The sequence below is a fragment of the Plodia interpunctella genome, chromosome 5, assembly GCF_027563975.2.
Source record: "Plodia interpunctella isolate USDA-ARS_2022_Savannah chromosome 5, ilPloInte3.2, whole genome shotgun sequence".
In the NCBI taxonomy this organism is placed as follows: Eukaryota; Metazoa; Arthropoda; class Insecta; order Lepidoptera; family Pyralidae; genus Plodia; species Plodia interpunctella.
In genome coordinates, this window is record NC_071298.1 from 350,558 (window position 1) to 367,547 (window position 16,990).

The window sequence follows — 16,990 nt, forward strand, 5'->3', positions numbered from 1 at the left end:
GGTTTTATTTTCTATTTGCCAAGTAAAAGTTGTGTTACACTTGAAATGTCCGCTTTACCAAATGTGATTTGCACATCTGTAGTGCAAACAGCTGTGGGTGGCGGACCTTTCAATTGTCCGCAATAGAATGTGAAAACAGCAACAGTCAACAGCACATCAACCTACCCAAATTCATTGCAAACTCGCCGCTATTACCACGCCAAAAAGGTTCAAAGAGGCTGGGTAACTTGATTGTTGGCTGTACAATGCTGACCATCAAATAATTCCGTAGTAGGTACTGTCAATTTCATGTAAAGGTACCCTTATATGGGCAGTGGTATTAGTTATAAATCTCAGTAAATTGAAGCGAATTTTGTATTAACTGTAAAAAAGGTGACATGGTACATTAATAAAAATAGTCTTTATTTCAGATATCGTATGGTTCAAGGATTTCATTAGATACGAAAGTATTTTGTTCACTATAATACATCTGTATGTCTCTCTTTGGCAAAGACTTCTACCAACAGCTTCCATTCTTCTTCATACATCACAAATATAAATTATAAAGTCACAGGAATCAGATATTTCAGGATAAAATCTCCCTAAAGTTTTTATCTACGTGGTCGTAGGTATAATTTTGGACAGGACATACGTACATACATATATGTATATCGGATATTTACCATAGTAAAATATTTCTACTATGCTGCTTTTGTAAAAGTATGCCGTGTTAAATTATGACACAAAATTTTATGCATAAAAATTGAGAACCCCTTTGCATCCCGTGACTTCACTCTCATTGGAATACTAGAATAAAAATAACTCTGTCACTTAAGAATGTATTATTTATAAAAATCCTAGTAGTAAAAGAATTTGGATAACAAATGTACAGTCAGAAAAAAATTTTATATTTAAAGAAAATGCAGTTAATTATATAGATTAATAGTTGTTTGCCATCTGATGATACACACTGTCACAGAGATAGAATGAGATTATAGCACCAATGAACGAGAGTTCCACTAACTGCATTAGCGATGCTTCAATCAGTATTAAGAAAAAGTTAAGCGATATTTTAAAGCACACAATGTTGCGAGCGACTTTCTTAACGGACAAGTTGTAAGCCAATAACCATTATTTTCTCCGAATACATAATGTTATTCACGACGTTATCTTATGAAGCAGAAGTTTTCTTTTTTTAACTAGTTGAGTTAACCAAATTTTTTGTGATCAGCAATTCTACTCTAAATTGTGTAACAAATTTCTATTCTTTATTATTATTTAATACGTCTGGGTCATATAATATGCCAGGAGCTTTTCCTCCCGCGCAGATTGTTAAAGTCAATCAAGGGAATGGGCTATAAACTTGAGATTTTTCTAGATCTAAAAAATCTTCTCATAAACACAATTACATCCACACACTTTGCCATTTAGTACAAATTAAGATATAGTTTGTATTTCAAATCTTCGCCTTAACATCTTAATATATAACTATATATTTCTGCTATACATCATACACACGTAGCTTAATACCAACTTAACACGTCCATTATGTCACACAAAAGACATCAACGATAGCGTGCAAAGGCGGACTACTTAATGTTTCGAAACAAAGAAAATTGACCGGCGCAGGCGCAGGACAAGTGCTCCAAACTGTGGCGTGCTTAATCCAAAGTTTAACTCATTTGTCGGGCCAATTAATGTCAGTTATTAGACACTTCGGTGCGACATGAGTGAAGAGCGCAAGCGGGTGAATGAAGTGTTTCTTTCGACGTTCTTTCTTTCAATCAAATTGCCGGTCGGAAAGTCAGTATAAGACATTACTGAAGACAATAGTTATGTTTCATATACTTCAGTCTACTAATTCTATTGCGCATTTTATTAATTACTTAGATAATTAACCACATTCTAGCTAATATTATTTACATAACTACAACTTGAAATAACTTAAAGAAAATAGCAACAAAACTAATTTTAATAAAATTTTTAGATAAATACACTCGCTAATCTATTTTTGAATAAACAAATAAATTTTATATTTATTATATTTGCTGTTCGCCTGTCACTTGGACGTGACGTCACAATACACCTGCACCCGTGTGTACGCACCTTAACGAAACAGAAAATAATTCCTAATGTGTATGAGGTGGTTGACCCCAACACATTAATTTTATTTTTGGCTTTCTTTCAAAAAGTTGTATTCAATTCCAAACAAATAAAAACGAACTGCTTTTGACCCCACTCGACATATAATCACTATCAAAAATAAATATTTTTTTATCGTACCACAAAATCACGAACATCGACTTTGTATAGTCCTAGCAGGGGGCGTGTCTCCTAAATTGCGTTACTCGGTTAATATTGAGATAGGAAACGCGATTTCCTAAGAGACGTACAGAAAATTCTATTTTTAAATCACGAACATTGTACAGTTACGAATGCTGTTTTAATTTTTTTTAGGTTTCGTGCGAATTTGAAAATAACTGCTTGTATAACAGGTCTAGGGTAAATCTGGCCTGAATCTCAAGTACCAGATAGCATTTTGTTTTAGATCAAAATAAAAGCGGTAAAAAATTGTGAGTTGGTTCTAACATTTTCAATTTAGGTACTTTGTTTGACGGCGTGTTCCATTCTTTATCTTCAACCTTAATGCTATACAATATGTATATTTTCCTAATTTTACAAGATACACAAGTCCTTCGTAAGATCTCTAGAGGATTTGGCAGTTCTTATAGTCGCTAGTTATCTCTATAACATGGAGATACATAGTCTTCCAATTCTTTTATTATTAATCTTATTTAAAAGTTATATCTGAGCTTATCGTAGATCTATCGTGAATTGTATAAATCAAACAAAAAATATGCATATTCACATGTATAAAATATAAGCAAAATACTCAATTCGAGATCATTTATTTTATAAACACAATTAATTACACGTAGATAGCGAGGACTTAGCAATTAAGTTTACAAAAACCTGTGTATGGCGGGTCGCGCTCTTCTAAAACAAGATGATCTTGCAATTGAGGTAAATTCATCTAATACCAAACTCTTAATTGTAAATGCCACCAAAAGGTATGAATGTACCTTGTAAACTATTAGAGATAGCAATGTAAACACAGCATGAAGTGGTACAACATAGGAATTAGCATACGTAAAGTATGAGCGCGGGCGCAGGGCGTACAGTTAGCCATTGTTGGGATGTGGGGCAGGACACGGGCTTTGGGAACGGCTATCGTGTTGTAGCCAGAGATGGGTTTACGTAGGGCAAAGAGATTTTACGACCGGGCGTAAATCTGTCTGGCTTTAGCTTGTGAAGAACGAGTAGTGGCAGTTTAATAATTAACAGTAATAAAGGGCCTTTGCGTATTGGATCCATGTCCCCACGCAAGCCAAGGGCCGGAGTATGTATCGTGAGTTCTAAAAGGAGAAACAACACTATACTATTAATTATAGTATTGATCTCATTTACCGTGCTCATTTGACCTGACTAAAAAATCAAACCAAATCAATTTTTTTGTTAAACAATGCCATCTATCCAATTGTTGTTTTGGAATGATCCTGTACAAAATAGACCTTCATAATATATTGGCAAGACTCATTATTAAAGGTCCAGTGCTTACCAGGTTTCTGATGGTAGATAAAATGGGCGTCGATTAGTTTGAATTATGGTGGCAGTTGTATTATAGAGTTTAGTCTTGTTCTAAAGTTCTTCTACAACCTTTACTTTTCATAACAAAAAATAACCACAAAATACTTTGGCTAATTGCTCCATAATGGACGGTTTATATGGGTTATGGCTTCATAAATTGTATCAAAAGGTTTTTAAATACAGTCCATGGCACGTCAACCCACACAAACGACTTAAAAGTGTCGCCACTACTGCTGAAGGAATTTTAAATTGTTTGTACATAAAATTAATATCCAGAAACAGTTTTTTATATCATATTTTTATTGTAACATGTTGAATGAAAATATTCCATAATCGATGATAAAACTCCGTAAATTAAGTTAAAATAAATTTACCAAAAAAATACACTAATTTCATCAATTTCATAATCCAATCCAAAATATTTAAACGGTGTAAATTAGAGCCAGGTTCAATATGTATAGTGTGTAATGAAACATACGGTAATAATTAATGTGTAAAGTAATATAAAATATATGTAATGTTACTGTGTATTTCAAAAACGAATATATATATATGCCAAAGACAAATAAATATATATTTATGCTTCTTTCTTTTAAGTCCTACGTGGAAGATCCTGAAATGTTCTTTACAAAATTATAAACAATAAAAAAAATTGTATTTTTATTTCTTGGTTACTATGTTGTATCAAGATATAATTTGCTAGCGAAAATACTTCAATACACTCGTTAACCAGAAGTGATTAATTATGACATACCTGGAGCTACTATCGTAAATAACATTGCCAGTCCGATATTAGCAGTTATTCCAAAGAGCAAAGACATTATGCATAATTCCTGACTTTTTTTGTTCTAAAAATGCATTGTTACAATAACTTATCCAATTTTATATGTATTCGTGTATATTTAGTTAATTACAGAACGAAATTTCGTCTATTTATATTGTAACCTAAAAACGAAAATTCTTCAAATTGAGGTAATACTATGTTTGATATTCACGCACTCTAAAAAAATTATCGTTTCACTCAGTCATACCCTAGGGATTGCAGTGGTTCTATTCTAAGGCTATCTATACACAAGTGACAAACATCCACAAGAACTTAAATAAAGAACGTGACGTCAAATATAGCCTTCACGTCCCTGACCCATACATAAAGCAGACTCACCTAGAGACCTAAGCACTTGGTAAACAACCGGCACCTGATTCCCGATTGCCTATTCACCTCGAGCGCCAAGGCCGTGAGGTCGTTACACCACCACGTGGGGAGCGACGACCCGCCACAACACATCTCCAACAGAAGGTTTATTGTCCTGTTTACAGTCTAATAACTGCGTGAGTGTCTCTCTGTGGTATATTTACTAACATTTGTCTCACATCTGAGCATTGTCCCGGTTGATTAATATTTACAAGGTTTAGGTTATGTTTAGTGCAGTGTAGTAATTTTCAAATTCTATAACTACAATAAAGGCCTCGGAATTGCTTTAAAAATCTATGTTATATAACAGCTGCTATGATACTTAAAACATAATGTTTAATTCGAACTTAAAGAAAACTCCCAAAATAACTATATTTCACATATTTAATAACTTAAGAAAGAAAACATTTTTTTTTCATATAACTAATAACTGATTAACATAAAAAATCAAACAATTTATCTTTTAATAATAATAAAAAAATTACATCTTTTTCGCAATATGCTTTACATTCAGAATATAATTACACAACAGCAGAATATTTTATCACAAAATAATTAACTATGTAGTTGACCTTCTGAGAACGTTTATTGTGATGCGAGGGCTGCCCGAGCTAACTGTAAACGGGCTATCCCGACCAGGACATCGACCCTTGGACCTTTTTTCTCCAGGTTTTTTGGTCGGAAGGATGCATTATCTCTGCATCTTACGGTAATGCCCGGTCATTTGAATATTTTTTTCCATTTGAGTAGAAATGTAGGCGTTTATTTTTAAATGGATTAGCAAGGAGATTGTCGATCGGTTTGAATAATTCATTTGAGTTTTGTTGCTTTGGACTTCTTCTTATATTCCATGTAGGATTTAGCACAATATGTTTCAGATATTAGAAAGTATAAGGGTGGGTTGTACCATGTACTTCGACGTCAACTTTTACGTGAGCAGAAAAACTTGCGTCGAGTTGCGCCATTTTATCTAAACGTCAGCGGCGGTCAAAATCAACGTCAAAGTTGACGGTGTAACTCAAATGTTACATCTTTTAAATGTAATGGATATGAATGTGGCACATTATTAAATATAGGAGTAATTAACTGCAGAATTAAGTATTCAATTTATAAATTATTACATTACATGACGTGAAGCATTTGCGCGGTAAAAAGTTACAAGAACATAGTTCCAAGAACTTTTCGTAGGCAGTTTCGGTTATTGTTTAAGATAACAAATTATGTAAATTTTTATTACCACCAAGTTCAGCCACAATAGATACCGTCAAAGAATTTTACAACAATATGCAAATATTATATAAGTTTAGTTTCTTATCTTACAACCCCTTTCAGAACAATAAAAATCTTGTACAAATGGACACACGGAATGTTGTGCCAGCAAACTATAGTAATACATTTTGACATTGTTTAGATCTAAGTGTACTTTTTCATTAGTACAATCACCATCACATCAAGTTACCCTGCAAGAATCTCTATGACGCGGTAATAGCGGCGAATTTGCAATTAATTTATAGGTTGATGTCCTGTTGACTATACTATTCCGTATAAATTAAACCACAGTGGCCACTTGAAAGAAAATGACTGCCAATATTTTCAGTTTTATTTTCTTTCCAAAATCGTTTTTAGCATACAAAAAGCACTTTACAAAACACCATTAACAATTTTCTCACCGAATACAAACAAATAAATATTATACAGGTAAGATGACCAACAGTACATCAAGCTGCCCAAAATCACTGCAAATTCGCTTTTATTGCGATCCCATAGAGTTCCATGTAGGGTAACTTGCCTTGCGATTGACTGAACGCAATAAGCTTAAGCAACAAAAAATCTATTAACCAATAATTGTTAAACGTTTTATTAAACTCTGGTAAACACATTGGCCGGCCTATAATTTCTTTACCGTTCCAGTGATTTGTCGCAATATAATAATTTAGCAACCACTCATAAAGGCTATTTTTCAGTAGGACAAGTCTGTAACTGTACTAAATATTTCGCAATTAGGTATACATATTTTATATTGATTTTAGAATTAATCGACTCAATTGCGTGACGAGAAGTATCATAGTATATGTAAAACTTGGTTTGAAACTTTTTGTATACAGTTTATGTACGTATAATTAACACTAAAACAACACGCGAAAAGGTATACCTATATACTTTGTTCTGTTTTATACGAATTCATAAAATAATGAAGAGTTATTTATCTATTATTATGAGTTGGTCTCTTTAAATACTGGGATAAAAGTTACGATACCTAATTTAAAAAAAAACAATTAATTTGATTTATAAAAAATAATTTATTGAATTTATTGAAGTGCCTTAGTTCCATTTCTTTCATTTCTTCAAACATAAGTTGTTGATTTTTTAATTTTTTCCATCGATTTGTGGAAATTGCATTATCCTTATCTTAAAATGCGTTGTAATGACCACCCGGACGAATTTTTGAGCATTTCTTGAGAAAACATATATATTTGAATACTAGATTTTGTCCGCAGTAGCCAATGTCCGACCTCGGGTCATTCCATATCCTATCTAGATTTAATCAAAATCGGCCCAACGGTTTAGTCGTAGAAGCGTGACAGAAAGACTTTCGTATCTAAGTATGGATAGGACAAATCACACAACTTGATGTGGACCTGCACTAGAACGTCCATTTGAGCGAATCACTATTGACATATTTTGGCAGTTCCCACAGCACTGGCGCACCGAACAAACCAGAATCTCTAACGGTACGACGGACAAACAGTTTTAACTTTTATATTAGGCAATTAGGACGACGTTCAAAGACACCGCTCTCCTGTTTCCTAGAACCTATTGTTTGAATATGTGAGGTACTGTTTTGTTGTTTTTTTTATTGTTTGTTGCGTGGGGTTAGGCTTGTGCATGGTATTTTATTTGGGAATATATTTTTATTTAAATACATATTATTATATTAAAAACTATAACCAAAAAATGTTAGTAACATTTGAAATATGTCTTAATATTTATTAAAAGTTATAAATGGGTAAATGTGGCAAATGTGTGTACGATGATAATAATATATCAAATCGACAATGTTGTGTGCATGCTCAAAATAGAATATGAACAAAAATATGTTATGTTTCTCAGTGCTTAAGCTCAAGAAAAATCTGCATACTAGAAAAAATTATAAGACTCATGGCAAAATATTTTTCTTTCGTGTGCATTGTATTGTGATAGCCAAATAAAATTGTACTTATGTACTATTTTTATATAGTTATCCTAATGCCGATTCTAAATATGGCCTAAACCGCAACCCCCACCAAAAAAATCACGAATTATTTTAGGCCAACCCACATGCACCCGCATCGAAAAAAATGTCGCGCGTAGAGCGAGACGCAAACAATATTCCATTGAGAGTGAAAGAGACGGCCGACTTGGAAACAGGGACGGATAACGGTACTCGCACGGAAGTGTGTCAGTGGCGTAAATTATATGCAACAGCAGTAGGTTGTAACTGCTTGATTCCACGCAGTAGAATAGCAACCTTGACCCGTGTTGTTACGGTCGGAAATAGCTTGTAACGGAGCGGGTTTTCGATTTTCACGGTGTTGATTCAGTAGAATAGCGTCCGCTTCTATAGTGTGTTTGGTAAATTGTTAGTCTAGTTCGGAACCTACCTCAAGGCTAGGTCTTTGTTTGTGTTTTTAACTTTTATGGTATGTGTGGGGCTGGGTCTCTACACTACATAGCATGAGAGTATTGAGAACGACTCCTGAATTTGAAAATGAAAAATCTTTTTTTTTTTAACTAAATAATATTTTTTTCTCATAAGTTTATTTAACACTATACATATAAAGGTCTCTATTCACATTGCCACTTATAGATGGGTCAATTACATATTTTTACATGTCGAAATCTAATCATAACTTTTTGAAAGAAAAACAGATTTGCTATATTTTTTCTATATAATTAAAAGCATACATAACAAGGAAAATTATATGTTATGCCTGCAATAAGAATTTGCAAAGAATCACCAAAAAATTCTGACGTAACACTATAACAGTCAGACATACAATCGGTTGTAATTAACGGCTGTATCACCTTGGCAGTGACTGGGATTGAACTCGCGACCACATCACTATTGTCTACCCATGGGAAGGCCGTGCGAACGGGCCATTGAGTAAATCTTGCAAGCAACAAAAATAACACACTTCAGAGGAATTTACACCAGTCTTTCGGACATAGAAAGAGAAAACGATATCTGATCTCAGTGATCCATCGATAGCATTTGTTTTTTTGATCTTCAGACACGCCGTATCTCTACCGGGTATCCCTAGTGGTACAATGGGATTTTAAAACTGTTTCGTCACTGTTTAGTGTTGGAAGTGTAAAATTGTACCTCCCTACCGGATGGATTTCGATAAACATTTTGTGCACGGGTAGTATATACCTATATAAATAACACATCATGCGGAAATTCTCACAGCAGCGAAGCCCCGGGGCGCAGCCTCTATGATATTTAGTGTGCTGCTTTAGTATTATCCCCTTCAACGTGAAGACTTCATTGTATAAAGACCTACGACACACGACATCTCACAGCCGATACTTGGTAGAAACTCCACAGCTATTTATCATAACTTTCTCTTGGCCACTGGAGCGGGTAACCGCAGTGACAGCCCGCGAATTTGGACGTTGCAGTGATATTGGTGGAACGAACTAATGTATAGGTTTTGCTATACTTAATGAAATATTGTTCCTAATTACACAATATATATAAAAACGCCATACCTTTAACGTGTGCCTAAACTAAAAATCCTAGCTACTAAAAAGATATTTAAAGCAGTTTTATGACCGAAATGAAACCTTCAAAACAACTATTATTAAAATTTCCCAATTAACATTGTCACGCAATTTCCCCAGACAACCTAAAATGGCCCAGTTGGTCATAAAGTCAATAATTATTATTGCACAGTGCAACAAAAACATTTTTTCTGCACCGGTCACGTTTAAAACTGCAATTTGTATTATACTTTACAGTGTTTTTTTCTTATATTGCGAAGGAGTTCGACGCCCGCGCAACCTTAGATTTGCGAAAAACCATTCAAGGCCACTTCTGGGCCGAAGCAAATCTATATTTTAATAGATTTTTTTTTCGATCGGTTGCAACCGCGTTGGCCAACGTGCGTGCTTTTTGTGCAAAGGCTCGAGTTCAAATATCAATCTTGTTTGGCCATAGTTACCACACTATTATTATGTGGGTGGATTTATATTGGGAAAATAATGAGACAGTAAATGTAAACGAGCTCCTAAGGTGTTAGGAACCGACAGAATCGCTTATTAAAACGTGGATAAAATAAAATATTTATTGAAGATCATTTACAATAAATATACGAATGAAAATTAATCAAAATTCACGTTTTACTCTATATACTAATGTAATTACATATCAATTTAATGACTTTAAACATACTTCTGTTAATATCGATCTCTAGTAATCATGTTTTCCAAATTAAACACAAGAAGACGTATAGTAAATTATTTGCACTCCCAGAGAAAATGTGGAATGGGACAATAAAATAACGTATATGAATCCCACGTGAATTTTAAGTTCTTAGTCGAAACTAATAATAGACTCTTCTAATAAATACTCATTTAAACAAGTCGTGTATTCTATACTATGCCGAACAAAGAACAACCATATAAGCCATAGTTCTGTACACTACAAAACCTGGACTAACTAGGCTAAAAATACAGTAACTGACTGTTAATTGCCGAATTTCGCGTTTGTATGCGGGCATTGTCTGCATCCAGATTGTCGGCAAAACGGTCAGCAACCCGCTAAGTCGGCTAATTGTGCATGTTATATTGAACAGTCTACAGCACATCAAGTTTAACAAAGTCATTGCAAATTCGCCGCTATTGCCGTCACATTAGGAAGCAGAACTTGACAAACGGTTACAGTGTATACTCAAGTAGATCACATACACGCTATCAGAACATCGCACTTTGTAGTTCATCATATAACCTGTATTTAAGTAATCATAACGTTTTTGCACTAGATAAAAAACTTATAAAAAGATATTCTGTTATAATAATAAAATGTATTTCATATATATATATCAAAATGTCTTTGTTTGAGGAAACAGGTTTACAAGTAATAAATAAGTATATCGAAAATCGAAAAACGTTATAAATTCTATAATTTTTGTTTGTACAAAATCAATATTTTTATTGATCATTAAAAACAAGTATTATTTTCTACAATAGATCTGAACGAGTGTGAATCGACCAGTAAATTTTTTTTAATGTTATTATTTCCATATGTCTTCATATTATTTCCATATGATTCATTTCCAACCCGTGTAAAAAGATAAAAATTGACGTGTCGAATTGCAAATCAAACAATATTAGGCAACTAGGCTATGTTGCGGACCAAATACCTCGGAAAATTCCACACAAAAGACAATAAACATTCAAAAATTTAAACTTAGTAACAAAACTCGTGCTAAATATGTCGCCAGATGGCGTCCATTAAATCACTGAGTCGAATATTAGGCTATAGAATTTCGAAAGGAGTATTTTGCAAGAAAAATAGGCCTTGTTAAAACGTGAAATAAATGGTGTTGTATCGGCAGCCCCGATGGTTAGTGAAGCGAGGCGGCGTGCGCAGAACATTATAATTTGAATCTATAGATTGCGCGCTAGAATTAAATGTATGTTTTGTTCATATTTTATAAAAATGACATGGTCTGCAAAGAAATGTGAAAGAAAACTTCGCGGGGAAAAATGTAACCTAGTTGATGATTTGTCAGCTGTGGGAAATGAGAAGGCAAAAACATATCGCAAAGAAAGTAATTAAGCGTGTTTCACTGCACGGAATTATTTATTTATTTAGCTAAACACAACGGTACACAATATGTATCCTTTTAAAGTATTTAGTAAGAAAAAATAGGCACTTACAAAAACACAATATTATCATCCTTAGCCGTGAGCAATAGGGGAGAGGTATGCAAAAAAGAATATACGCAGCTATATATATATATAGCTGCGTTCTGGTACGACGCTTTTAAATTTTCTTTAAATGAAATTGTAATAACTTTAGAGTACTACTAATGTTACATATATTATATTATTTGTCTTTGTAATAAATAATTAATTAAATGGGATAGAAATTAACGATAATCATGATGACACTATTCAACTTATTTACGGTCTAAATACATCTTTAGGCCAAAATCTTTAATACTAAGCAGGAAGGAGAAGAAAGCCTTTGTCTATTCATAACTAACGCCAAGAAAGTACACTTCACTGCGACAAAACAAACGCTCAACCTAGTAATGAACGGAAATATTAAACGGCTAACTATGCTCATTGTGTCGGTTTGTTTGTTACGACCGACTGTACGTATCAGACCGCGAACGCCCTACGATTTAAGAGCAAGTGGCTAAACTATGTTGCTAACAAGTAACCAGTACTAGAAATATGTCTAAATATACATGCAATAAGGATTGAACGTAGTTCGGTACTGATGTAGTTAAATTGTTCATTGGCTATAAAACTGTTTAAAAAATTTTTTCATAAAAATGTAGATATGTAGGTATTATAGGTAGGCCATAAATTTATTACAATATTTTGCGGAAAGAGGTAAAATTCCCTGGATTCTACTCATGTCAGTAATCACTATAGTGTTTTGTCAAATTCACGTTTCTTCTTAATTTTTCCTATAATTAACATTTTCTGTACTTAGAGAAGATTGTTACATTAAGCCAAGGGCCTCTGTCTTTTAAATCAAGCGACATCTATATAAAATATTAATGTAATGTCTGTCTTTGTTCCAGATAGCGCGGCAGGGTGGCGGCGTCCAAGTATGGCGGTGGCGGGCTGTCGCTGGGCTCCGGGGTCGCGGTGAGGCGCGGCATGAAGTGCGCGGGCGTGGCCGGCGGCGGCGACGAGCTGCTGCTCGGCTCCTGCTGGCTCGACTCCAAGCTCGAGCCCAGCTCCCCCCCTTCCACCTGCCACGAGCTCATCGACTCGCTCCTTGCCCCCCCGCCCCTCGCGGAACTCAAACCGCTCCCTCCCTTCACCGGCTACACCGGCCATCTCTCCATCAACGGCATCTCTGGACATCACTTCCATGCTATAGCGCAACGGCTCCCTGAAGAAAACAATAACTACCCAACGCAAAGCGGCTACGGGGGCGACAACGATGTTGTATCTTCTTCGACGTGCGCCGCTGACGCTGAACCCCCAGATCTCGAAGACGTCAAACCATTCTTAGAAGCCCCAGATACAAAACCGTTTGCCGAAACAACAGCTTCCGGCGCAGCGGACTCTTGCGCCGCATCTTGTTCCCCTCCGGCGAAATTGTTTGACGAGAACCACAAACAAGATATGTACGACATCAGCTCTATAGAGGATATAGCTGCTATCATTGGCTCGGCTATCGCTGACACTACAGTCCCATCACAACCTGAACCCGATGACCGAAATGATTCCAGAGACAGTTGGATGGACATCGATGCGTGGATTGCAAGCGCTTGCGGACAACATGGCGATAAAATTGTTCAACAAGACCTGACAGAATTCGGTCTTCCAGGTTCCCCACCGTCACAAAACCATCATCCCAGTCTCGAATTCTCTAAACCTGGACAAGATTTCGTTAAAAGTCAGGAATTTCTCCAGAAGAACTTACAAGCGGGCTCCACACTTCAGTCGCTATTAACACATGGCTACATGCCCCTACTTCAGAATCGGCTTCAAAACGGTCCTCCAGTAAAACAGGAGGCACCGAGTTCGACCAGCTACGGGATGGAAGTGATATCAACATCTTCACCGCCAGGGAATGCTGTGTCTACAACTGACGGTGTCGGAAGTATCCTCAATGGTCGATACGCTTCTCACTACGCACTCAGCCTGAAACCAGACGGGTTGTGTAGTCCAGAGAGACTGCTGGGCTACCCTCACGCGCACACGACGACAGTCACGCCAGTTAGTAAAAGTAAAAGAAATAGAAGTAAACCGAAGCAAAGCAGCTTGCATGGGAACTCACTGCCTTTTCCTTCAGCGACGGCGGCAGAATTGAGTGGGCTTTTGGGGAAAGAGAAGCCGGTACACCGCTGTGGGATCTGCAATCGAGGGTTTTTAAACAAATCAAATATAAAGGTGCACCTTCGCACGCATACTGGGGAAAAGCCGTTCAGGTGCGACGTGTGCGCAAAGGCGTTCAGACAGAAGGCCCACCTGATCAAGCACCAGCAGATACACAAGAGGATCGGCAGGGACTAGCAAAGACTTTGTACTACACTAGCTCAAATGAAGCATTTCGTAATTTAGTTGTGTGAGTGTCTGTGTATGTGCGCGAGTATTGAATCTCATTTAGGCTATCTGTACATGAGCTGAACGTTCAAGTATATTCCCTTAGAGTAACATTCCTAAGGACAAGTGCAATGTTGACTAGTTTTAAGAGCCTTCAGATTTATTATGTAGATAAATTGTTTATACGTTGTTGTATGATCTAAGGAAATCATTTCACTTGTTTTTACAGTGTAGATTAATCCGTCTCATAATTATAGTTATTTCGGGTATGTCTTTGATTCGCTTCGGACACAGGTTTATAAGAATTTTGTAGATATCTACCCATTTAGCATACATTGCGCATCTTTGCTGTATAATGCAAAATTTTCCAGCTATAATGCGCACAAATTAAAAAAATTCATCGAATGTTAAATTCATCTTGCTCCTCATAAGTACAGTGGTCGAAGTTCGACTGAACAAAACATAAACAAAATGTATATTTTCTCGGATATTTATGAAGATTACTCCGATTACCTACTTATAGTCAAATTAGTTTTACTTGTATGATTTAAGTTCTTGTTCTTTGAAACAGAAATGACAAAGCAGAAGAGGCTAACATGAAAAGAACTATGTTCTATATTGTTGACATAGTTTTTAAACTTTTCTTTTGTAGGTTCTATTTAACTTGCTCCTTTTCACATCACATACTGTTGAAGTTTAAACTATACTTAAATTTGAATTAAATTATATAACAAGTCCGAATTATAATGTAACTCTTTACAATTAGGCTTAAATTAAATATTGAAATTGTCTATGCAATATGAGTGACTTAAAACAGATAAAGTGCCGATTCCGAAATTCTATACACGCAAAGTATAATGTAAGCTGTTATTACAACTAAAGGATATGTTTGTATAACCCGTCGGAAATATGTATACAAATCACAGGAAACAATTGTCATTTCATCAAATCCGCACCTAATTTCAACTTATTTAAACTCTCAAGAAACACAAAAACCTATTTCCAAAAATGTTTTAAAAATCTATTTATATTTAGAATACTATATACAACACTGGCTGAAAAAAAAAAACAAATTCTATTTTAAATTATTACCTTAGTAACCCAGATCGCGAACGCCCTACGTTCGAGCACGCGAGCGGATTCGCGTCCGGGAAGCGGACGGAAACCGAAAAAATCCGACATAATCGTAGATCCTCTCTTGCGCAACCGCCGGCTTGCGCGCCCGATAATTGGCGCGAAAAAACTGGGTATATGCGAAGGACGGCACAACACGCGAGTAGTGCAGATCTATCATATTTATTGATTAGATTTATTAGTCATTATCTTTCATGAGTGCAACTTGAAATTGTTACAAAAAAAACGTGTTGCACTCCGGGAGTGCCGGCAGAAATGCAATCTTGAATATTAACTTTGTGCACTTTTGACGTCTTACGAATTTTCGATCAACATCACTAAAAGTGCACAACGATGCTAAAGATGTTTTCACTTCAAAAAACAATAACTTACAGGTTATACATTCAAAATACTGAATTAGTAGTTTTGTTATCAGAAAAACATTATAAATAAAACAAGGATTATTTGCTGACTAATTTTCATAGCATAAATCAAAAACATAATAATAAAATAAAAACCCTTCTATGCTAATCTTACTATGTTTTCTGTACTCACATTATATACAAACCAATTAACTGTTGTAAAGGGAACTAATATCAATTTACTTTCCTTGCTTTACCAAATATTTTTATTCCTTATAAATAACCAATTTATAAATCCTTCACGTATCTGATATAAAGAAGAATTTTCTGTTGTAATAATATTAAATATTTATTCAATACGATACGTTCTTATCACTGATAAATGTGCATTTTCTCAAAGTAGTTATAATATTCATTCATCGTTAATACATTCCATTTATTAGTTAGTCGTTCGATTGTCTATAATAAATGAATTTAACAATGCATATTTCAATAAAAATTCAATATTCACAAATATCTTTCAATCTGTTGAGTTCATTTAGGATAGACACAAATTTTTAATTATGAGATGAGAGCGTTCAAAAGCTGAACGCGGCGGTTACACGCGTGGGATAAACGCTCGTCTGTGAAACGCTGGATATATTTTAAAATAGTGACGTTTATGTAAAATATGGTGGATATGCCACAGGTCTACAGGACATGTAGTAAGAGTTGGCCTGAACTATCATGCTATCTCATCGCTAAATATTATTAGAGATTGTCTTAAATTAAGTTCTGAAAATTCATGCATAAATAGACAACTTAAAAAATTGATAGCTTCACAATTATTTGAATCAAATTGCAGAAAATCAATTCATAATTACTTCAATGTATGCACAATATGCACGTACATCATTTGCTCATCATATGTGTGTATAATCAACGGTTTTAATGAAGACGCTTTGTGTTTCACTCACAGCGTTTCCCACTTCGTGTGTAGTTATACCCTAATAAAGTACCTTTTGCTAGATATTCGATATTAGTCTTAAGTATTTATTGATAAATGTAATATTGTAATTATTGTACTGTAAATCCTTCCACGCGGGCCCCCTGCGCATTTTATGTTTTAGGTAAGAAAGTGTTATATTTTCAAGAGGTTTTCCATTATAAGTAAATTGTAAATTAATGTAAAATAAATGGAGATTTTTGTTAACGATACTTTTTGTTGCATTTTTCCTGTTCTGGTCAGATCATTTTATTTCTTCTTACTTCGAATCTATTTGCAGAAGTTATAAAAAAATATTTTAGGAATAAAATAATATTCTTAAGGATTTTCTTTGCCTATACAGGTTTTTAATCATAATAGTTTCAGATTTTAAAATTATTGAAGTCGTTAAATTCTTGTACCAATTTAATATTTTAATACTAGCTCTATTAT

General features: G+C 34.9%; 1 protein-coding gene across 9 annotated transcripts in view; it reads left to right on the forward strand.

Moving 5' to 3' along the window:
* Nucleotides 1-16,770, forward strand: part of ich (ichor) — a 39,944-nt gene extending 23,174 nt beyond the window's left edge. For all 9 annotated transcript variants that reach the window (XM_053745483.2, XM_053745482.2, XM_053745481.2 and 6 more), the window contains one exon: nt 12,622-16,770. In XM_053745483.2, coding sequence (XP_053601458.1) covers nt 12,701-14,068 — 1,368 coding nt within the window. In that variant the 5' untranslated portion in view covers nt 12,622-12,700 and the 3' untranslated portion in view covers nt 14,069-16,770. The remainder of the gene's footprint in view (nt 1-12,621) is intronic.
* Nucleotides 16,771-16,990: the final 220 nt, after the last annotated feature.